Here is a 24,676-nt window from a genome sequence, read left to right as displayed (position 1 = left end):
AAGAATATGCACACACTTTTGTGCATAAAACGTAATAGCAGATTTGAGAGGTGGGGATGTTTGTTTTGTTTTGTTTTCTTGAAACTGCATCTCACCCAGGAGACCAGCAACTCACTCTGTAACCCAGGCAGACCTCACACTAATGGCAATTCTCCTGCCTCAGATTCTTGAGTACTGTAGTTGTGCATGGGCCCTACTGTCTGGTTTCAGATTTGTTTTAAATGAGATTAGAAGTAAATAAAAGGTCTGTAGGTGGTAATGGCAAAATAAATAAATAAATAAATAAATAAATAAACTAATAAATAAAAGATTGTACTATGACCAACACAAGAGAATGGGACTCAAAATCAAAATGTTACAAACTGCTCATGCAACATAAGTGAACCTCAACAATATTGTACTGAAAAGAATCAGGTAATAAAAGAGGCATGACTATTAATCCTTCTATATTAGGTCTAGAAATCAACTAATCCATAGCTACAGCAAGCAGATCAGGTAGAGCAGGGGCAGGGATATAAAGAGATACAGGTTAGCACTGGAAATCTTGGAAAGTGTCTGTGATCCTGGATGAGGCAATCGCTTTGTGTACATATACTGTGTGCAAGCCCTCAGATGATGGTTAAGAATTCTCAGACTGCACACTCCAGATATGCGTCGTTATGATGGATCGTGTCTCAATTTGTTTTCCGTTGCTGTGATACACACCAGGACCAAAAGCACCTTGGGGAGGAACTGTCTTATTGTATCTTACCATTTACAGTCCCTCATGAAGGCAAGTCAGGGCAGGAACTCAACGCAGGAACCTGGAGACAGGAGCTGATGCAGAGGCCATGGAGGAGTGCTGCTTACTGGCTTGCTCCTCATGGCTTACTCAGCCTGCTTTCCCATCCACCTCAATGTTAGATCAGGGTTGATGGAGGTGGTGTGAAAATGAAAGGAAAGACAGACCTCAGCAGAAGCGGGATGTACTTTATTAGAACAATGGAGGGCAGTAGTCTCCCATGGGACTGGAGACTAGGCCGGGCACAGTGGGCTTGAAGGTTTTAGAGGGCAGAAAGGGGAACTTTAGGGATAAAAAGCTCAATCTGCAGCTCTCTCCCCTGCAGTCTCAGGGTCATCGTAAATACCAACAGAGGGTCCCAGGACATGTTGACTTTGATGTCAGGAGCTTCCCAGCTCCTAAACCGCAGATGTTTTCATCACTACATGGGTTCAACAGTAGTTAGGCAGCAGCCTAACTACTGTTGAACCCAAAAGTCAATATTCATGAAAGAAGCATCACAGAGATTAAAAAAATGCAATACCAATTGCCAAAGGCCCTTTTCAGTAATTAAAAAACACTAGAACTGCTAAGAAATTGAGAACTGTGCTCTCTAGTCAGCTAAGCAGTTGATGAGAACCAATTTCTGAGATGATCCAGATATCGATTTAGCAGGCAGTGACTATGCAGGTATGTACACACACACACACACACACACACACACACACACACACACACACACATATACATTCAACATATTTTAAAATATGGTCTTGATGAGTGAACAGAGGTAGTCTAAGGAAAGAAATGAACATTTTAAACATGAAGACTCTATTGCAGAAAATATACCTGAAGTTTTGAAATCACCGATTCAGTTTAATGGAAAACTAGAGGTGGAGAAAGAAAGAATTGCTTAACCTTAAGACAGGCCAGTAAAAACTGTCCACCTGAAAGTCGGAGACAGGAAGATTCGAGAATAAAAGTGAACACAGCCCCAGTCTACTCAGGGAGCTAGTGAAACAGCATGGATAGACTCAGATTTTTGCAAGGGAAGGAAATAAGAACAGGACAAGAAACCATTGGACGAAACAACGGCCCAGGACACGTCATGAAACGGTAAAACACCGGCTGTGGTCTGAGTAGGAAGAGTCCGGGGCAGGCTCAGGTACTGGTCAGACGGTTACCAGCTGGTGGGCCTCGGAGAAGTGACTGCATCCTAGCAGGTGACCTTATCAACCAATTAATTCTTTTGCTAGCTCCAGGATGTAATGAGAGTGTGGGAGATGGTAAAAAGGAGTGGGTGGGATCGACATGGAGAAGTAGGTCACCGGAGGCATGCCCGGGAAGGATGGACCTTGTCCTCCGCTCCTTCCTCTCCCTCACTCTGCTTCATGGCTGTCACCAGACGAGCAGCCCTCCCGACTTGCTCCCTATTGCTGTTATTTTTCTGCCTCAGCTCAGGCTCGAAGCCATGTGTCCAAACAACCATGGACCAGAAACAGGAGTCAAAATAAATGTCTCGGAAATGATTTCTTTCAGGTGTCTGTCACAATGACAAACGTTCTGACTGACACCCAAAACTCATAACAGGAATGGGGATGCTGCTGGGATGGCATGACCATGCGGTTCAAAGACTCTGGAGCTGGTTTGTGGGAGGGACCTGGGAAAGTTTGCAGATGCGGGCTAGAGAAGCCTCAGAGTGCTAGAAGCGGAGCCTAATGGCTGAGTCTAGGAGAATATAATGTTGCTATGACCACACGGGGTAAAAAGTTGTGCTCCCGAGATTTCAGAGGGCCTTGGAACCTTCTGGAAGAGAACTCTCATCTACATTTTGTCTATGCCCTCACAGGCACAGATGATATGTCTAACATACATCTAACAGACCCTCATAGTCAGACCAAAAAGAGAAAGAAAGGTCCTGGTGAGGATTCATGGCTTTAGAGAGAATATAGATCAGTGGAGATAAACCCCGCAACTGCCAAGAAATGGACAACGTCAGTAAAAAGTTTAGATACCCCTCTAAAATAAAGGAAAACGTTTACATCTGCTATCTTCTAGCACTAAGAAAAGAGCACAGTGCCTGGTGGGGACTCTTTGGGTTGAGAGCCATATAGTCTATGCCCAGGAATATTTTCTGTCGGTGCAACAGGCAAGATGAAAGGCTACAAGATTTCAGGGAGATGAAAAGCAAGAAAGAGGACCACATCAAATCCAGGCTGTGATGCAGAATGCTGTCACTTGAGCCAGACACCCTGAAATATCTTGTGCTATTAAGAAGTACCAGTGATGGGGAAAGATGTTATCTGACTGTCTCAGTTAGGGTTTGCTACTGCTGTGAAGAGACACCAGGACCACAGCAACTCTGACAAAGAAATCATTTAATTGAGGGTGGCTCGCTTACAGTTTCAGAGGTTCAGTCCATTCTGACCATGAAGGGGAGTATGGCAGCGTGCAGGCAGACAGACGTGGTGCTGGAGCTGAGAGTGCTACGTTTTGCAGGCAACAGGAAGTTGACTGACTGTCACACTGAGGGAAGCTTGAGAAAAAGAGACCTCAAAGCCTGCCCCGACAGTGACACACTTCCTCTAACAAGCCACACCTCCTGATAGTGCCACTCCCTTTGGGGGCCATTTTTCTTTCAAACCGCCATACTAACATATTATGGAGCATCCTCCTAAATGAATCAGAGCACAGATCCCTGGGGACACAGGATAATGGAGTGCTGGTTGCAATGGGCAATGATACAGCTTTTGAAACATTGCGCTTGGCATGACATTGTGTCCTATCAGAGGCAGAGCGCCTGACCAGGTGACACTAAATGACCATGCAGCCATAACTCCTAACCGTAAGCCAGGTTTGTCAACACCATCAAGTTCATGCCACCTCAGTCACCAACCTCAAGTGGGTACCTGAGATGGACCAGACTCTACTCTGTTGACCACACATTCATTGATTTCTACAAATCATTGCCCAGCTCCAATTTTTTTTGCCTCATTTTAAAAAAATAAGCATTTTGTTGTTGTTATTGTTTTTAAGAAAAACAAGTGGTCCAGAAATACATTAGGGTGAAAAATTAAGTGATAAGAGTACATTTTTACCCAAGAAAATAAGTAAATTTTAAAAATTCTGTGCAAATTTCCAGTGTATTATGTTGTTGTTTCCAAATTAGTCTACCATTTCTGTTCATCCAAGAACTCAGAATCTCACAACTGTGGGTCCAGTGGGGTACGGCACCTTCAGTTCCAGGACTGAGTCATCAGAGGTCACTGCACTTCAGGAGGTTCAAGGATTTTTGTCGGGATGGGACGCTCAGTGGAGCTCAGTATCTAGTCAATTAGCGGTCACTTGACCTTGGCCTCTAAGAGCAGTTCAAGACTGAGCTTGAAGCATCAGGGGGTGCAGCCCAAAGGAAGATCGGACTTAGGGTCTTTGCATCTGACCTACCTGTCCTCAGCCTTCACTCTCCATTGCATCCAAACAAAACAGTCCCTGCTCTGACACTGCCAAAAGTCCCACCCTACCTTGAGGGGATCAGCTTAAGGACAGCCAATCAGAGAACAGCCAAAGCAGGCTGGGAGGACACAGTGTTTGATGACAGTATGACCTCATGCTCATGTCATGCTTGAAGCCCGACCTGCTTCTGCACTTTCCAATCCTAGGATCAGAAGTTCAAGGTCATGCTACATCATGTATTTGCAGGCAGCTGCACATGCCTAAGATCCTGTCTAGGAGGAAAGGAGGGAGGCAGGGAGGCAAGGAAGGAAGGAGAAAGGGAAGAAAGAAGGAAAAAAGGAAAGAAGGAAGGAAGGAAGAAAAGAAGGAGAGAATAAGAAAGGAAAATTAAATCTGATGCTATTGTATTGAGGACAACTTGACATTATGTGCCAAAAGCTCTAAATATGGGCATGCCCTTCAATGTAATACAGAAACTTGTAAGAATGCACTCATCAGACAAATATTTGAGCACTGAAGTTAAACAGTGAACAAGACAAAGTCCCTTATGGAGCCAGTCTTAAGTAGCAACTAAAGATGAATATAAAGGCTTATGTATAAGGATATTGATTTTGTAGTCCTTTGTAACAATCAATAAAATAACATAAATACTCAGCAAAGTAAAAATGCTTAAATAAATGTCGGAGCACTGATGTGATAAAACAGTATTTAAAAGGAATTACAGAAACCATTTCATGATAAGGAAAAATATTTCACTTTATAAGGTTTTTTTAAAAAGGCTGATGGTAATATAGAGTGTAGAGTGGAATGAACTGGTGTTTGTACACTGTCCTGTCTGTTATTTGTATGCAAGAAAAGCCCAGAATCGATTGCTCTGGAATGTCAATAGTTATTCTGAGAGGAAGAACTGTGGGTGCATTTGATTTTCTCTTGTGTGTGTCTCGCTATCAATCGGTAATTTTCTATAATAAATATGCCTTTCCATTATTACTAGAGAAAACAGCTTTGGCAGAATGACCTTGAATAGTTTACATTAGAAAGGAAATAAATGACACTCAAGTATAAGCATAGGGTTGTCTCCTAAATCTGGGGTAACCAACAGCCATCTTTAAGTAAGGGGGTGGGTAGCAGTCTTCATTCTAGGATGAGTACTTCTTGTTCCTTCCCTGTCCCTCTAATGTCCCTTTCTTTTTGCTAGAGAGGAAACCTGTGCCTTGCCCATGACATGAAAGCACTCTATCCCTGAGCTGTGCCCACCTGTGCTTTCTAATCGAGAAAACCAAGCATGTTCTGGGGGCCGGTTAATGGCTTTCTGGATCAGGCCCCATGCCTCCTGTCCCAGGATTCAGGGCTATTTCCACCACTGTGCCCTTTGCCTAGACCACAGCAACATCACCGGGATAACACTGTCATCAAGAGCGGTCATCCAATACATTTGGAGAGTACCATCAGTGCCCTAAAAATAACTCGGCAGCCTAGAGGCTCACTGTGTACCGGCTTGAAACCTAAGTGCACCCTGAGTTGAAAAGGCAAGCCACATGGGGGGTTAAATGCTTGGATTCTCTCCCTGGCCTTCCAAATTTAAACAGAGATTCAAGTGTGCTCACAGTCGCAGCAGAGGGAGATTGTTTGCAAGGTGAAATTAGCAATGAACTTTCTTGCACCTCTCACTTTCGTTTTAACTCTTGTGTGATCATTTAAATAAGTGCACCCTGCTTTCAGATGCTTTTTATGCTTGACATGAAATCAGTGCTGTGACTTCAAGAGTTACACTTGTCCATTTCAAGCCGTTTATCAGCCTAGCTGAGGTGGAATGCAACATGAATAGATTTCTCCAAGATAGGGCTGATTGCAAGGATGGGGCTTCCTGTTGCCAGTTCTGTGCACAAAAACACCACTTGGGCCCATTATATGCATGTGTTCTCTGAGCCTAAGGATCACTAGCCAGCCTCGAGAAACAGTAGCTACTTAGGGCTATTCCAAAGGCCAGAAAGCCTGTGAGCCTGTATCAGAATGTTTACAGTGCTCAAAAGACCCAACATTCCCAAACAAGCTAAACAAAGGCCTACCTGAGGCCACACTTTATTTTCAAGAAATGTTAAGTACCCAGCCTAAACATTCTGCAAGCAGTCAGTTCTCTCTAGAATATAGTGGCTCATACCCAGCATGGGATATGGGTTAAACATGTTTAATATAATATTTTCAGTCAATATTTCGTGTGTGTGTGTGTGTGTGTGTGTGTGTGTGTGTGTGTGTGTGTGTGTACATGTGTGTGTTCCAGGGTATGGATGAGCATGTGCACATGGAGTTGACACCCAGCCTTTTAGCTCACCATGGTTTTTATTGTTTTGTTTCCTTTTCAAGGTCTCTCTCTGGCCTGAAATTCACAAACTAGGCTAGGCTGGCTCCCCCCTGGTCTCCACCTCTCAAATGCTGGGATGGGTTGCAAACTTACTCTATTCCACCTAGCTTTTTGACATGGATTCTGGGGGTGAAATTAGGGTCCTCCTGCTTGCCAGGTAAGCCCTACACTGACTGAGCAGATCCCCTAGAACCTGGCTCTCAGTAGCTATTTCTTCAGTACTGGAAGGTTCTGCCCATGGTTTTGATGACCTGCAGTGACAGCCAGGAGAGTGTCTCTACACTCGGGTAGATTATTGTCCAGGAGGAAATGACACTTTTCAACCTTTACAAAATGCTGCTTTTTTCCCCTTCAAAATTCTTCTAGATGCATGTAAGCATGGACTTGCTATCCACGATTAGCTAAAAAGGGAGAAGTAGAGGGAAAAAGGAAAAAAATAGATAAAATGAAGTCCTGCCTTTGAGTTTGGTACTGGCCTTTAACAGGTAAAGATTTTGAACAATGTATGGTAATTTACTGTAATAAAATTATATCAAACCTGCCAAGGAATGGTAACCAAGGATTCAGGCCATCCATGTGCACTAATTTGGATACGGCAAGCTTGGAACTTATTTATAACTTTTACAGTATTTTACCACTCTTTCTTTCCAAAGAAGCACACATCCTATTGCGCAAGGCATGTGGCTGTCTGTGTCTCCTCTGCCAAAAGCAGCTGGGAACAAGAGAAGAGTCTTCACATATTGTTATTTCAAATCTGACTTTGTGATGGGTCATTGTACAGAAACACTCAGTATTTAATAATCTTGAGGCTTGGATTCAGATCCATCTGAGGGCCTGGGGGGATACATGGTTTGATGGCACAGGTTCATAAACCCCCTGAGAGTGGAGCTGGCCTTTGTAACTGTGCCTACCTCTGGGCGGATGTGAAACCAAACCCATGGTAGGCAATGAGAACACTGACTGGTGCCTTCTACTGATGCAGATTTAGGAAATAATCACCATTCCCCTTCAGCCTCATTCTCAGCAACTCACACCAGTTGACTAGGGATGCCTTGATTATTTCTGGAATTTCAAATATGTGTGAGTGCCCAGGTTTCATCTTGTTCCAAATGAAGCAATTTTAGACAAAAGAGTCAAATATTTTCTAAAGGCACATTATCGGAGCCCCCTGGGATTGAAGGGAATGCTGTCACCTGTGTTATTTCTTTTGGAAAATGGTGTGCAATCCTGCCCCGCCCCGCCCGTGTGTGTGTGTGTGTGTGTGTGTGTGTGTGTGTGTGTGTGTGTGTGTGCAGAAGTTGACCAAGATAAGCCAGCACATCTAGATTTTCATGATGATGCTGGGGTCCGAACTCAGGTTCTAGCACTTGCATAGCAAGCATTTTACCGAGGAAGTTGTCTCCCCAGCCCTCCAAGTAAACAGTGGCTTTCCTCCCCAAGGCTGAGCTCTGGGATACAGCTATCCCATTGTAGGGTAGGAACTTCCTCTCAGCTCTCTCCACTTTGCCTAGTGACCACTATCCAAACTGCTGGCTGGGTTCCCAGCCGCTCTCCTTCCCTGAGAGTGTCATAGTTCCCTACAGGGTGGGCTGGCTTCTTACCCATTGAGGAAGACACAAAACAGCCAATGTCACATGTCTGTGAGACTTCTTGATAGGCACCTCCCTCTCAAGAGCTCTTTTGCCCCAGCTTCAGTGAAGAACTGTAATTCTTAAGTAACACCGCACAGTGAATGTTAAATATTAAAAAGCGTGCCTCTTCTGTTTCAGGGCCTGCTTTTTTATTTTAAAAAATTATCTTTTGTCATGCTAGCACTGAGTCCCTTCTGAACCAGTGCTTTACTAAACCTTTGTGGGGAGGGTTTATATTTCCACATTCAGGCTTTCATCTAAAACATTTCATATAAAATACTTACATTATAAATTACTTAATTTTTTCAGCTGGATTAACAATAGATGGAGTTCTTACTTTTCTTTGTCTCTTACTGGGGGTTCAAAGTTAAAGAACTGCTCATCTCAGTCAACCTTCTGTTGAAATCAGCAATATGGAGTGAAGATTTCCTACCAGAATATTTGCTAGTGGTTCTTATTCACCTTTGCAAATACCACATTCTTCATTGTCTTGGGTTGACAGCTAAGGTGCCCTGGAAAGTAACTGGGGTATGTCTTTGGGGTTCTATCAGATTAACACATTGACCTGTTTAAAAGGAAATAAAAGATGTAGCCCAGGGGCAATTAGTGTTGGGACTGCACTGGACTCTCCAAGCAGAAACCTCTTAAACAGAAGCCGAGCAGTGAACGCCGAGGGTTCTGTTCACATTAAGCACTTTCATCAGAGGCTTGGGGATGTAACTCAGTTAGCAGAATGCTAGCCTGGCAGGCAGGAAGCCCTGCATTCCTCCCCTAAGCATAAACTCAGAGCAGTGACATGTGCCTGTAATCCCGCATTCAGGACATGGAGGCAGGAGAATCAGAAGTTCAAAGTCATCTTTGTGATTCACCGGAAGTCAAGGCCAGCCTAGGATATATGAAACCCTGTCTCAAGAAAGAAAAAAAAAGCGTTTTAATCCAAACCTCAGATATGACTGATTTCAAAGCTTCTTTAATTAAAACCCTTGTTTAGTAAAAGAAGTGGCAATGAGCTGGCTTAAATCAATAAAAATATTTTATTTATTTAATGTATTTAATTTATTAAATGTAGAACACTACATTTAATGTGTTCTACGAATGCTTTCAGATTTGCTGGAGAAATCAGTGGTTATGTAACAGGTTGGGTTTTGTTGTTTTTTAAGAAATCATACTTTTTACAATTATATTCAGAGAAATAAATGAGGTCAATTTCAATTAACGTTTTGTAATTCAAATAGAAAGAAACAGATTCTTTGGTTGGGAAAAAAGGAGGCGGGGGTGGGATCGACTTATGAGACAGACATTGTACCCATCTTCCTGAATAACTAAGTTAGGCAGGAAGCACACATTTGATGATTGTGGGAGGTACAGACCTAATACTTGGTCCTCTGACACAGAAGGCACAGCATGATTGACACAGACACCTTTGCTGGCTGTGAGCCATTCAAGCTAATGGTTTTCTCAAGCACACCCAAATGCTAGGATGCTAGCTAATTTTTTTTATTATAAATATTGTTACACACACACACACACACACACACACACACACACACACACACACACCACTCCACACCACACCACTAGGCTCTACCTCTTGGTTCCCTACAGCACCAGCTTTTGGGGGCCAAGAAAACTTGAGGGCTCTTCTCATGGTCCAGACCACTAGAGGAGGCAGGTCCCAGGTGTCTGGGAGGGGACTGGTCTCTCTACAAATGGCCTCAAACCCCGAGGGACTCTCAACTCGGTCGTGCCATCGAGGCCTAGCACGAAGAGCTCTCGTGGTCGGCTCTGGGGAGCCAAGCAGCTCCCCTTCCAGGCGTACTCAGAGTGCTCTGGGTCCCTGCTCTAGTCGCCAGGGGTCTTTGCGACTTTGACCAGTAGGAGCAGGAAACAGCAGAGCCAGGCCGCCTCCTGCGGTTTCCAACTCTACCCCAGCAACAGCGCCGGAGCCCCAGCCAGGCGACCCAGCGCCGCGCCGCGCGCGGGGAGAGAAGCAGCTGTTCCCAACAGCTGGGGGGCGGCGGCGCCGGGCGCCCCAGGTGCTGTCCCGGCCAATCGCAGGCGTCCGGCCCGCCCCCTCCCCAGCCGGGCGTCGACCCCCGGGCCGCTGGGGAAGGGAGCAGAGGGGTGGAGAGCTGTCCTCCGTCCGCACTGGTCTGGCAGCTCCCGGGAAGGAGGGACCATCACCAACCCCAGCCGGGCCCAGCGCCGCGCCCCCAGCTGCCACCTCCGCGCCCCGGGGCACAGTGGCTGAGCCTCTCCCCCCTACCACCCCAGCCACTCGATTTTTTTTTTTTTTAGAAACGTCTACCTCTTCTGGACTCGGAGACCACCACCCTCTCTTTGCATTTTATTATTATTATTTTTTTTTTTTTTTTTTTTTACTTCCACGAGGGGTGAGTGCAAAAGGCTCGCGCAGTCTACAGCCGCGCAGCTGGTCACTCGGACGTTCGGGAGGGTCTGAACAGTGACCGGACGCGGGGACAGCATCAGAGCACCCGGGCGAGTGTCGGGGGCCGCGGGCCACTTGGGAAGTCGCGCGCCCAGCGCCCACGCCGCGCCCTCGCCCCCGCGCGCGCCCTCGGCCCCCGGCGGCCGCCGCGCGCTGCGGGAGACGCGGAGCCCGAGGACCAGGCGCAGCCGCAGCCGCAGCCGGAGCCCGAGCCGCGGGGCGGGCGCGAAGATGCACACGACCCAGAAGGACACGACGTACACCAAGATCTTCGTGGGAGGGCTGCCCTACCACACCACCGACGCCAGCCTGCGCAAGTACTTCGAGGTCTTCGGAGACATCGAGGAGGCGGTGGTCATCACCGACCGGCAGACTGGCAAGTCCCGCGGCTACGGATTTGTAAGTTATCCCAAAGGAGGTCTTGGGGTGGGTAGGGGGGCAACTAAGAGAGGTCCTGGAAGGGAGACCGAAGACAGGCCAGAAGGGATTGAGTGGTCCCAGGCCCTCCGGGGTCAGAGCTTGGGGTGAGGGGCAATGTGGGACCTCGCGGGACCTCCCCCTCCACTCAGAGCTGAGCTGAAACTTTAAGCGTGACGAGGTTTGGGGAGCGAGGGCCTGTGCCTGCCTCGCGGGGTTCCGATGCTCTTTCGGGTGGCCAGAGAGCTGGGGAATGAGAGCCAGATCTGGGATGTAGAGAGCTGGGAGGGAGAGAACGGAGCCCCACACCATGGCATTCCGGGGTTGGAGGCTGGTTGTTAAGTGCGCTGTTGCTTTGTTTAAAAAAAAAAAAAAAAAAAGTGTGTGTGTGTGTGTGTGTGTGTGTGTGTGTGTGTGTGTGTGTGTGTGTGTGTGTGTGTGTGTATGTGTGTGTGTGTGTGTTGTGGCGTTGAGGCCGGGCTAGGGAAGGGGGTATGGAGCTGCTGTTTCCCCTTCTTATCACACCCCTACCTTTTAAATTGCAAAGGTAAATTCTAAAAAGGAAAGGAAAAGCTGACCCTCTGGCTGTTTGCCTAACTGAAGCAGCGCATTAAGCTTCCTGGAGATTTAAAGGGGCAAATTAAGCTGCTCAAAGAGCTGGGAGCCCTGGAGCAGGACAATCGCTATTGTGGACTGGGAGTGTTTGCCTGTTGGGAGCAACCGGCTGGCTTGAGGCTGGACTTTGTTTAAAACCCACAGTGCCTCTGGGGCCGGGATGAGGACCTAGAGGGGACACTGGGAAGAGGGTAAATCTACAGGCGATTTCAGAATTGTGGCTTCCAAACCTCTATCAGGCCCCACATTAGCATCCTTAGGTCTTTGGGTAGGGGCGGAGGGTTTCTTCCTTCCTCCTTTCTCCTTTCTGCTTATTTTTTTTAAACCGAGGATGAAGGGTTAATGTCCCAATCCCCTCCCAGATAAGAAAGAAAAGGAAAGAAAAAGCAAGCTCAGTGACTTTAATACTTTTCCTTCAGGGGTTAACTGAGGGCTTTGTGTGTATGTCTGTGTATGTTGCTAAGGTCACCATGGCTGACCGGGCTGCTGCCGAAAGGGCCTGCAAGGATCCCAACCCCATCATTGATGGTAGGAAGGCCAACGTGAATCTGGCATACTTGGGAGCAAAACCAAGAATCATGCAGCCAGGTGAGCAGTGTCCTCCTCTCCCCCTCCCAACTTCCCACCCACTGTGGGGAATGAGCCGATCGTTGCCATCCCCAGCCCAGAAAACACCAGCTTCCTGAAAATCTGTAGTGGTGTTTGTTTGGTAAAACTTGAGCCGGGGCTGGTTATTCCACCAAGGCATTAAAGATATATGAGCATTCTAAGTGTGCCGCTGGGTACTTGAAATGTATCTATGTGTAAAAATAGAACTTAGGGTCTAGAGAGCTTGCACCCAGAAGTTAATTCATGCATTTCTTATACGATGATATATATGTTTGTCTGCTTTCTGTTTTTACTAGCCACTTGTAGCTAAAAAGGCAAACTATGTGGGCCTTGTCGCCACCAGCTAGTAAGCCTCCCTTCTTAGTGTGGTCTAGGCCAGTCACACTGTGCTCAGAGCGGGCATGACTAAGGAAGCACATGTTTTCACATACGGAATACTAGCAATCAAATACTTACACATAGTAAGTTTCACCTTGACAGGCTACAGATTATTTTTTGACTGATACTTAGTTGGAGATGAGAAATAATTTATTAAAATTCTTGTAGCTGTTAACTGACAATGGGATGTAGCATATTTGTCTGTGTGAAAATACAACCTGTTATTTGCTACTGTCCTTGACGTTCATTGAGAATAACTCAGTTGACAATAGAGCAAATGTCTTCCATTCCTTGGGCAAGCAACTTTGTTGACTAAACCGTGTGCTTTTCACTAAGCCTTTCCTATGGAAGTTTAAAAAGAGGTTGACACCTCAGCTCAGGGGCTCAGTTGTCAGAAAGGGAATACACAAAGAAGTACCCACTAACGTTCAAAACTGTCTTTCTGAAACATCTTTTGTGCATGTACTATTCTTAAAAGAATGATGGGGAAATTTGTTTTTGTGAAAATTTTAATACTATAAATGCAAAATGTAAATATAAACTGTAAAATTTTTCAAAGCATTCGGAATGTTCCTAATTGCAAAGACTTTTTCTCCCTCTCCCCTCCCTACCACGGGTTGCAACTATAGGAATATTTGTGAATTTAACTTCATTGTAGTTCTTGGATCTCCCTCATGAGCAGTTTTCTCTGGCCTAATTTATTTTAAATCTTTTTTTATGGCTGTTAACTAAGCTTTACCCCTTTTTTTTAAAGTTTTCCAATCTTAGTCTATCCAACTGTTTATTTAGGATGAATTATAACATTTATAAAACAATATAAAGAACATGTCCGTGTATACTCTAAAGTGTCATAGGAGTGACTCTTTTTAAATCAGGAATTGGGATTACAGTTTCTGTGCAGGAATAGTTAAGTATCTAATTGTATACAAATGGAAAACGTGTGTTTTATTGTTAGGTTTTGCCTTTGGCGTTCAACAGCTTCACCCGGCCCTTATACAAAGACCTTTCGGGTAAGTCAATTCATCAAACCCTCTACAGTTTCAACATGGCCACCATTTGTTTCCCTGTCTCTTTGTTATGAACAGACAAGGTCGACACGTCACAGAATTCACATAACGTTCCGGGTTATGCATATTTATATATGCTTATATATCTTTTTAATGCTGATACTATAAATATTTTTAGATGAGTCAAGTTATCTGACCAAGTATGCAGTCTCCAAACCAGCCAAATGTTGGGCTTATGATTAACCAAACCAAACCAAACCAAAGTACCAGGTATGACTTGTGCACAAGACATGTGTCCCATCACCATTCCTGCCGTTCAGCTTGACTCAATGTTATTTATCTCTTTCTAACCTGACAGGGCTCGTATACAGTTAAGCTAACTGATGAGAAGGATGCGATCATAAGAGGTGGACTAGTTCTGTTTGGAATTAAACTCTGTAACCAGTAGACTCAGACACACAAGCTCAGATGGTGATTAACCATGCATGGATGTTGGTGGTGTTGTTTTTATTTTTTTCACTATAGTCCATAGCCCTCCGTGTGCTTTATTTTATTTATTACAGTAATGAAGTGGTGTTGATAGCTAAACTGTGTGCTTTGACTTAATTGAACAGAGCTGTAGTGAGTGTTTTCTTTCCTTGGGGAAGGGGCTCTTTGCCGTTTGTTTTTGGTGGTGGTGGTGAGCAGTGTTGACTTTTGACTTTGCCTTGGGAAGCAAAGGGCCTTTTTTTCCCCCTCCTGCTTTTAAGCTATTAGCCTGTGACTTCCATTTAACATTTTTGTAGTGAGTGCTAAATCGTGTGATTTCTCTCTGTAAGAATACAGATTCACTGCTTGCATGTTGTAAGTCTCTGTTTTCTGGGGACTGGCTTTCTTTTGCAATGTATGTCCACTTCCAGGTCTTCTGATAAAGGTTCAGCGGCTCAATTCAGATTTCATTAACACTCACCAGTTTGGGCTTTTATCCCCCTTAATTTTGTTTGGTTTTTGTTTTGAGTAAGCACAGTACTAACTCCCACCTTTCAGACCTAACAGGTGAACAGTCTGCTCATCTTTGTGTTTTCTCTGGGTTGTTATTACCAGCTCCTGAGGTCCCCAGTTCCCTTGCGTTAAACCTGACACAGGTGGGAAGCCGCCTTTTATGGCCGTCCGTTTATCCTGGACATTAGGGTCTGTTTCCTCTGTCTTCCACCTGATCGGTATTCTTGTTAGCTCTGATTCTCTTTTGAATATCCAAGCTGTTGGAAGAATTTTATTGATATCCAGCTTAGGACCTAAACATTCCCATGCATCACCTAGAAGGCTAGAATCCATCTTCACGGATAGATGCCTACCATAAGTATTACCCAATATAAGCTAAACTAAAGCCAAGTAATAAGTTGACTTGGAAGAAGCAAGTTATATTTTGATGGACACTTCCTTACTACCCTCTGGTTACCTTAATCTATTAGTAACTCACTCTTAGAGATATCTACAACTTTTTAAAAAGCTATAATGAAGTATAGCTTTGTATCAAAGCCCCTTCCAAGCCAACTTAGATGTGGACAACAAGCAATGAGTTAGTTGCAGCCTGCATTCCCACCTCCCTCTTTCTCTCTCCCTCTCCTTCTTCCTCCCCTCCCTCTCCTCCCTTCTCCCTCTGCTGATATTTCATTGGTGCGGACTATCAGTCTAGGTGGGAATGGAAGAAAACATACATCTGAAGGTGTAATAGTGGGCTTAGTCCTGGCCTCCCAGGAATCATTGTGAAAGAGCGTAAAACCCAATCAATGAACAGCTTTTGTTAAGTGTACATCACCTCGTAAAAACAAGTTGTGGGTTCAGTTGTGGGTAGCAAAAAGATGGCAAAGCAGCCAAGAATTATTGATTCAAGTTTGAGAGGAATTGAGAATGGCAAGAAAACCCATGGATTGGGAGAACGGGACAAGCCATGAGGAGGGAGAGTAGACTTGAACCACATGGGGACACCGGGTGTGTCGAAAAGGTGTGATGGGATGAACTAGCCAGGAGGGTAAGCAGAGAGGGTCCATGTAGAGAGACTACAGTGTATCTGAGGACCAGCTGAACAGATCTGGCCTGGCAGTGGGAGTCCTTCCAGATCCTTGAGAAAGAAAGTAACTCGAAGAAAAGAACCACCAGGGTGATATGTATTACATGGACCTCTTAAATCAAGTGTGTTTTGATAGTAACCTTTTGTTTTTAATCTCTTCTGATATTAACTGTCTTTATGAAGAATGGTGATTGTTACAGTGTGCATAAATTGGTTGAACTTGAGATTCAAGTTGAACTTGAGATTAGAAGCAGAGAGCATTCCAGGTAGACCATGTTAGGTTTCTCTTTCTTTTATGAGTGGTTCTCAGCACTGCCCTGAGACCAAGTCTGTAACCAGCAAATCACACCTGGTCATTCTAAACGCCATGTGAATGCCATGTTCTTATCTTAGACCTGCCTGGGAGCAAGCTTGAGAATTCTCACATTTTGACTTGTTTGAAAGGCTAGTGAGGAGACTATTAGTTTTCTGTGGTCCTTAAATGGCCCCTGGGTTACCTAAGATCTTTAAAGACATTGGCTGAAAGAACTTCTGATTTAGCACAGAGGGCAGATGTGGAGGAGCTTGTGGCCTGAATGAGCATCAGCTTCTCAATGGTCTCTGTTTGAGAGGTATTTTCTCATCACACCTTGGGAATGGAGATGCTGCAGGTTTGTGAGTAGAGCCTCAAGGAGTAGTTTGCACCAAGTTAACCATGCACGGAAGCATTCACGGAGCATTTTTTCAGTGCCTGGGTGTATGCAAGAGGTGGAAACCCGGTGTACTCTGTGCATAGAACTGGTAAGAGATGTACATAAATTATGCCGTTTAATTCTTACAATAAGCCTTTGGAAAAGACACTGTTATAGTTCTTTCTTGGCAACCAACATAACAAGTGCAGACAGGTTTATTAACTCCCTCTTCCCATCACAGAACTAGTGAGTGTGTTAGAGTGAATCCCATTTCGGTCATGGTCTGCCTCACCTTGGAAGCTCTGTCCATTGATGTTAAGCTACAGCCAGAAAAGACATAATATCACTTTCTCATCACCTAGTAATAAAATAATTAGTTCTGGGAAGGGCCTCAGACAAAAGCAGATCAATGGGTTTCAGGAAGTCTTCATGAAGAAGATGAGCTAGATCTTGGAAGGAGGGTGAGGATGGGGAACTATTTTATTAAGTATTAAGCATCTACTGTATTTACTACTGGAGGCCCCCTCACAGGGAACTTTATTTCATGTACAGCAACTCTGGGCTGGAAAACGTCAGTCTCTTTCACATAGGAACAGTGTGAGATAAAGAGGGAATGTGGACTTCCAAAGGTTCTTGTGCACTGAGGTCTAGACCTAGGGTGGATGGGGGAGGTAGAAACTGGAGGGAGGGTTGGCATCCTGGCTGTATAATGGATGGCATGTGCCAAAGTGGGATCTGGTGATCTGTGGCATGTCCAGGAAATAAGAAGATGCCCTACTGACCTGGGTCCAAAAGTAAAAAGAAATACTGAAAAGGTGTTTTGGAGACAAATGCACAAAAGGCCCAAAGTGATGAGATTTTAAGAGATGGCTTGGTGTGGGATTAGGAGTTAGTGACTCCTATAAGCAAGTGGATGAAAGGAAGGCTTGATCACCAGTCTACACGATAGACTGGAAGAGTTAACTGCTTTGAAAGTCACAGAGAACAACCTGGCTGGGTGGCATATGCCTGGAATCCCAGAAGTCTGGAGGTTGAGGCAGGATTGATCATAAATTTGAAGTCAGCCTGTGCTACGCAGAGGGATCTTGTCTTTAAAAAAAGAAGGAAGGAAGAAATCACAAAGAGAAGTCAGGGGGACCTGAAGAGATGGAGATAGAAGGAAAATGTAGCCTTTTTTTTTTTTTAATCATCCAAGGGTTTGGATCTGCTTGATGTAAGGATTCTATAGTGGATTAAAGAACTGGTGGTTGGTAGAATTCTAATGGGAGGGGCATTCCCAATTTGCTTTACTGAGTTCCTTAGACTATTAAAAGAATTCCTAACACACCCTTCAGCCGTCTGCTGCCTTCTCCATGGACTGAGACATGAGTCTCTCTGGGGTTCTCTGGGCTCTGATTCTCCATCATCTTTCAAAGGCCCCAGGACTTCATTTGCCTCTGGGATGTCTTCCTCACCCTTGCGAGGAAGAATGGAGGAATCTGATCTTCCAGAAAAATTACTTATGTTCTCACCAGACAGCTTTGTCCAATCAGAAGTAGTCATTAACATAAATATAGAGACAGTAATTCTCTAAGCAATCCTTTCAGTGTTTTAACACATTCTTCCTACACACACATCCTGGGTGTAGAATGGATGGCATGTGTCCCCCTTTTTTTGGTAGAATAAACTTTCTTTGAGCTACTCTGTTATTTGAAGATCCAAACCTCTCAACCATCACGCTGTCCTCAGAACATCGGGAGCACACCAAGGGTTAATGTCTCCCTATCAGTGAGGTTCAGACAGGCTGGCCTTTGTAGCTGATAGATGTTTTACTTTGGCCTTATAAAGACATTTTATCCGCTGGAAACCCTTGTCGCATGACAGAATCAAAAATAGCCCTCTGCAGCCTCTGCTGTCCGTCACCACATGTAAACTGGCAGGAGAGAAGGTTCTCTTAGCTGTGTCTGCACATTGTGGACATATCAGCTCTGGGGACAGTGTTTTATACAGCCACACCTGTCACCAAGGGTGAGCCAGTCACCTGATCTGCCACAGAGTTCTGAATGCGTGCACGACCACGCGCCTGGTTTCTGACATGCAGTTAAGAACATCTCCAAGTGTCCTCAGAAACACTTGGTAACATGGTTTCTGCTGGCACTGGGAAAGAGCTACAATTCTAGTAAAATTGAATGTATTTTTATCCCGGGGAGACAGAGTTCACCACTCTCTCTGATAAATTCATCTTTTCCATGGATGTTCTTAACGAGTGCTTCCAGTAGAATTCGGAAGAGACAAAGGAAAAAAAAAAGTCTGTGTTTTTGAAAAGCCTGAACATGATGTTTTGTGTCGAGTTCTTTAGAATTTGAAGATGGTTATTTGTGCTTGTGCTACTAATAAGTTGGTGTTGTTGACAGCCAGATAGCATGCCTGTGTTCTATTTTTAGAAAGATGGGGAGTTGTGAGGGAGATTCGTTTAAAGAAAGACAAAAATAAGCCAGATATTGGAGGTAGCACTTTATAAATGGGCGGTGATAAACACAAGAGTGGCAGCAGTAACGCATGTGATCTCATAAACAAACCTCTTGGGATTTATTTTTTTAACCAACACTTTTGTGAGGTCCTCAGGTCTGTCCTGTATGGGAGCTGCGAATACAGCATTTAAGACAATACTTGATGTTTGTTTCATGTTCTTGGCTGTTTTCAGGGTGACCCATAAGCATACAACTGAACTATACAAAATGTTAACTAGCGGGGCAGATGGAAAGCAGATAGGCTAGTAAATGAATGTCTTCTGACGTGGAGGCTGACGTAAGAGTTAGTGAGCGTGCAGAATAAGCGCTGGTTGACAATGTATATCTTCGAAGTCTCTTTTAAGTTCAGAGACGTTTGGTTGTATTTCCTGTCCCTAACTTTCCATCAACCTCATCATCCCCAACCCCTTTCTGTCTGTCTTGCATAGAGACAAGCAAGCTGGCTGCGCCTCATTTGCCTGATAGTGGAACAGGTTTGACTGACTGTTCTGTCCTTATGGAAAAAAAAAAAAGCGTGAGCACAAGTGTGCTGCACACCTCTTTGGGAATCACTGCTGGGACTGTGAATAGCATTTTGGTAGCTTCCCACAACAGCCTCTGTGAGCGGAGTGAGCTGCACTACTGTCGTTTGAGGAGTGTGACTGCTGTGTTACCACACTTGTGAACTTTTACACTCCTGGTTTTGGGTGTTTTTTTTGTTTTTTGTTTTTTATTTTATTTTGTCGCCTGCTTCTTTTGTAATTATGATTTTTAATCAGGGTGACTGAGGTTGCCGAGAGATTAATGTGTGCTGATCTGCCTAGCGATTTCAAATAGGGTTGCCATGATAAACATCCAGAGTCTATTCTCCCATTAACAGCCAGGCGTCACTCCCACAGAACCATGTGATCTCAACCTTCCGAGCCCTGCATTCACACAGCACGGATTTTTCTATTTGTTAGCCATGTCTTTCTTATATGAACCTGACAAATCCTCAGGAAGCCCTGTGAAATCTCTGTTCCGTGCACAGCCCTGGCGAATCATGGTTCACTTTCCAAACTTGGCATACCTGATACTGCATGCTTCGAAGTCATAAGCAGAAATTCTAACAAGGAGAATGCCATTCTGTCTTTGTTGATGAATTCTCTCGAGGGTGCATCAAATGGACTGCTAAAAAGTAGATATTATGGCAACCCTATGTTGATAGCAACCACTAAATTTGAGTTTGTCTCCATCTCTGAGCAAAGAGTTCCACTGGAGACGGCTGTTGTCTGATTTTGTTTCTTATTTCTTAACAGGATCCCTGCCCACTACGTCTACCCGCAGGCTTTTGTGCAGCCTGGAGTGGTTATTCCCCACGTCCAGCCCACAGCAGCTGCGGCTTCCACCACGCCGTACATTGATTACACTGGAGCTGCCTACGCACAATACTCGGCGGCGGCAGCTGCAGCCGCAGCAGCCGCTGCCTATGACCAGTACCCCTATGCAGCATCCCCAGCGGCGGCAGGCTACGTAACCACTGGGGGCTACAGCTACGCTGTCCAGCAGCCGATCACCGCCGCTGCACCTGGGACAGCTGCAGCCGCGGCTGCAGCAGCTGCAGCCGCAGCAGCCTTTGGCCAGTACCAGCCTCAACAGCTGCAGACAGACCGAATGCAGTAAACCAGCCATCTGATCCAAGTCAAAGGGTTTCTCTTTCCCTCCCAGTTTCCCAGTTTTTAGTAGAGAATGTTAACGTTGACTTAATAGCTTTAAAGGGGGAAAGCAAAGCTATTGTGAATCAGATGCATTACTTTTTTTCATACTCCGAGTAGTGCTGCGGATGAAGAGGGGAGAATGGGAGGGCGAGAAGCAGTTTTTGAAGTCAATCCCAAAGAGCCTGAGTTACACAGAGTAGCCACTAGGACATGATGGCAGGGGTATCACTGGGACTTCACTTTTGTATCGGGATTTTTATTTTTTGCTCTTTTTATAGTATCAGGGAAGCAAACTGCCTTTTCCAAGTTAGAAAATGCTATGTGAATCTAGTTGAACCAGGGAATACGGAGTGAGCAATATGTAGCTTGAATTACGTGTAAAAGTAGATTTTTAAAGACAAACAAGATGGCATCAGTGCTGGCTGTCCTTTGTTGCAGTCCCCCCACGGCCTGCAGAACTCTGTGGAGGCAGAAGGTAGTGTTTGCGTTATCTCAAAAATGGGCATCGAACAATCAGTTTAGAAGTATGGCAGCGGGTACAGTGGTAGACAGGTACCAAAGCTATTTTCTCATCTGTCCTGTGGACTCGTGGGATCGTGGAGCAATTGATACTGTACCAGCCACTCAGACAATCAATGGCACACACAGTTCTGGAAAGAGACCATCACTTGTACTTGTAGGAGGAGCTTGTCACATTCTGATCCCTCTCCCCACCCTGTTTCACTTGGGGATACTTTCATCTGCTGGTCAGGCTTCCACCACCACCACTTTTCTATTTATTGTAGGGACTGGGGGTTATGGGTAAAGGCAGGCAAAGTTTGCGGATGCTCAACCTTTCGGGACTGTCTGGAGGGCCTTTATTTTCTTCCCCTGTTTTAAATAATTCTACACTTTTTAGTATCTATTTCAGAGTCCTATTTAAAACTATTTATTAGTGACTACAGTACCTAAGACAGCAAGGTTCTTGACATTACAATTCTTTGATGGTTGATGATCATGTACTTTATAATGTGCCTTAATAATAATCCTATTTAAGATATTTATTTTTAAGTTTTACTCTGCTGCACTCTAAAGGAAGGAACTTTAGACGTGACACTGTAAGATTATGTATTCATCTCATGGCATAAGTTATTTAGTAGGTCTAGATGTAGCATATTAAATATTAACCTATTCAACTCAAGATGTTGGCTTGGATTTCTTTAAATTCATATGTGCACTGTTCAAGAGGGGTATTCTTACCTGAACACATTTGAGTTTATTTTAGTCTTGAGATTTTCTTTTTTTCAAACAAGCTCCATTGCTGGTTCTGTGCTTCCTCCTCTTGATTGTTCAACCCCTGCAGATCTCATCTATCGGGAACTCATGGCTTCCCCACTTTCCTGGTGTAGTGTACGTAGTTTTAAAATACCGCTTTATATTTTCCTTCTGAAAGTGCGATACTTGCAATTTTTACTCTTAAACTAAATTGAATACTATTTTACACTGTATTGGACTTTTATACTTGAAGAACTTCATACAAGGGACAACAGGTTAGCGTTTTTATGGACTTTCTCCATTGTCACTGGATTTAAGTATTCCCATATCAGACAGTGGTATGCAATGGAGACGTGGCTCTCCTGTACAGATTATTTATTTGTTGTGTATATCGCTTTATAACATTTCAGATCTTCTAATCTATTCACTTGTATTAAATATAATTTTTAAAAACTGCTGTTGCATTGGTTATTTCTAGTTCTGCAGAAAGAAGGAATGGTTCTCTTTCTAATTAGTTTTCGCATTTTGAGAGAGGCTGACTACGAACACTTGATGTAGCCAAGGACAGCCTTGAACTTTTGATCTTCTCCTGAGTGCTGGCAGTACAGGCATGCACCGCCACAGCCAGTGCTTCTCAAATTGGGGCAAGCACTCTACCAACTGAGCTGCATTCCCAGCCCCCAGCACTCCCTCCTCCTTTTTTTAAAATTAGTTTGATTAACCATGCATGCCTCATGGAAAACATTTTTGGGAACATTAAAATCTCTTGGAGGTGCTACTTTTTGACCTTTAAATTAAATTTCACTAAACATCCGCCTTATGTGTAGCAAATAGACCATCCCCCTAAACTGAATCCTAAAGGACCAGTGGTATCACTGAAAGCTGGTGATGGCTGGAAAGAAAGAAGGGGGGTGTCACCAGTCCCAACCTCCATCAGGACAGTGACGTGGGTTGTCCTTATGTATGCTGTGAATATGTGTAGCTCCCGTTGGTTACAGTGCTGGATTCAGATAAACTAAAGGCTGAGGCTAGCCTCAGAATTTTCTAGAAATGCCAACGGATCCAAATGCCCTTGTTTATTTGTTTGTTGTGCTAAAATTGAACTCGGGCTTCACATTGCCTAAGCACGTGCTCTACCACCGAACTACATTCCCATCCTCCTTCTGACTCTCGACAGGACTGCGTGTATACCAGGCTGACCTAGAACTTGCTGCATAACAGAAAATGACCTTGAACTTCTGATTCTCTGTCTTCAACTCCTGAGTGTTGTGATTCCAGGTGTGCACCATCACAGTTGATGTAGGTGCTCCTGGGGTTTGAATCCAACCGAAGTCCATCCCCAGTCCCAGCTTTTAATTCTCCGGACAAGGTCTCACCGAATGGCCCTGGCTAGCCTTGAACTCTCTCTCTAGAGTAGCTTTAACTTGAGATCTTCCTGCCTTAGTCTCCCTACAGGCCTAGACCACCAGATTACTTTTAGTAACTCCATTTTTGGTGATATTTTCAGACTTCTTATACAGCTGATTGGAACAAAAATGCCAAGCTAATAGTCATAAAAGTATCATATAGAAGCCCCTCGATGCATAGCCAAAAATGGAGGGCGTGAATTCATGAGAGCAATTGCTGCAATGCGCTGTAGTGATGGCTAACCAAACGGAAAGTCCTCAGTGGGGAGGTTTTACTTTTTATTTTATTTTATTTTATTTTATTTATTTATTTATTCATTTATTTATTTATTTATTTTTGCCCTTTTTTTTTTTTTGAGACAGGATTTTTCTGTGTAGCTTTGCACCTTTCCTGGATCTCGCTCTGTAGACCAGGCTGGCATCGAACTCACAAAGATCCACCTGCCTCTGCCTCCCGAGTGCTGGGATTAAAGGTGTGCGCCACCACCGCCTGGCGGTTTTACTTTTTAACAGCAATGCGATAATACCTAGTAAGGTATGCATTAAAAAGTCAAATAAGCAGTATGTGTTAAAATGTCAAGGGAGTGGCTATAGTGACTATCTTAAAGAATAGATGTTACTTTCATTTTACTGCACATAGTTTGTGAACTCTTGGTCCTCATGTCTCCCAGATCCATGGTGTGTCTTGAACCCTATTAGTTTCCAGTAGTTAGAGGCAACAGAAAGATGTACAAGCAGGGCATCCTGCCTTATAAACATCTTCCCATTCGGAACCATTGCAGGTTCAGACTTCAACTGCCTTTCATTTTGAAGGCAGTGTAAACAGCAGTTTATCCCCAGTGGGAGGTGGAAATGAACCTTGAGCCATGATCAACAATCAGGAGAATCATGTCTGAGCTGCTTAATGCACTAGTGACCATTTTAATTTTTCAGACTTATGAAAGGTCACTTTGGTCCTCAACAAGTCGTCTATCGCTGAATTTGAAGTAATGTTTGATTTATTGATTAAAAATAGGTCAGACAGTTCCAGGGGAAGCATATTAAAAATAGCCAGACTCAGGAAAGGCAAAAGTCCACCTATTCTAGCTAGCCTGTACGTTTCCTTAGAATATTTCCTGATGTGTAGTAATAGAGAGAAAGATCAGCACTTTGTAACACTAATGCATAAAATTCTAAATGAAATGAAAAAAATAATATCTAATAAAGACGAAAAAGGTATCATGATACAACATCTACAATAGGTGTTTGAGAGGACAGTGTGTCTGATATCTAAGGTGTGGAATGAGACCTCTACTCACTATGAGTGTCTCTGCTTAATGGAGGAGTGATACACTGGGCAGTGAGTGAATGATCCCCACCATAGTCCCCCTACCTCTCATGCCATGCTGATTAAATGATGAAAGCTATGGCTTGCCTCTTCCACAACTT

General features: G+C 44.3%; 1 protein-coding gene across 1 annotated transcript; it reads left to right on the top strand.

The window, feature by feature from the left end:
- The first annotated feature begins 9,907 nt into the window (after positions 1 to 9,907).
- Positions 9,908 to 22,297, top strand: Rbm24 (RNA binding motif protein 24). Its single transcript, XM_052728550.1, has 4 exons — positions 9,908 to 11,054; positions 12,152 to 12,275; positions 13,630 to 13,684; positions 20,190 to 22,297. Exons 1-4 carry the CDS (start codon positions 10,887 to 10,889, stop codon positions 20,551 to 20,553), a joined length of 711 nt encoding a protein of 236 aa, XP_052584510.1. The 5' UTR covers positions 9,908 to 10,886; the 3' UTR covers positions 20,554 to 22,297.
- The last annotated feature ends 2,379 nt before the right edge of the window (positions 22,298 to 24,676 follow it).

Source organism: Peromyscus californicus, unplaced genomic scaffold (genome assembly GCF_007827085.1).
Source record: "Peromyscus californicus insignis strain IS unplaced genomic scaffold, ASM782708v3 Scaffold_8__1_contigs__length_139910024, whole genome shotgun sequence".
Taxonomy (NCBI): domain Eukaryota; kingdom Metazoa; phylum Chordata; class Mammalia; order Rodentia; family Cricetidae; genus Peromyscus; species Peromyscus californicus.
This window is presented reverse-complemented; position numbering and strand designations above follow the sequence as displayed.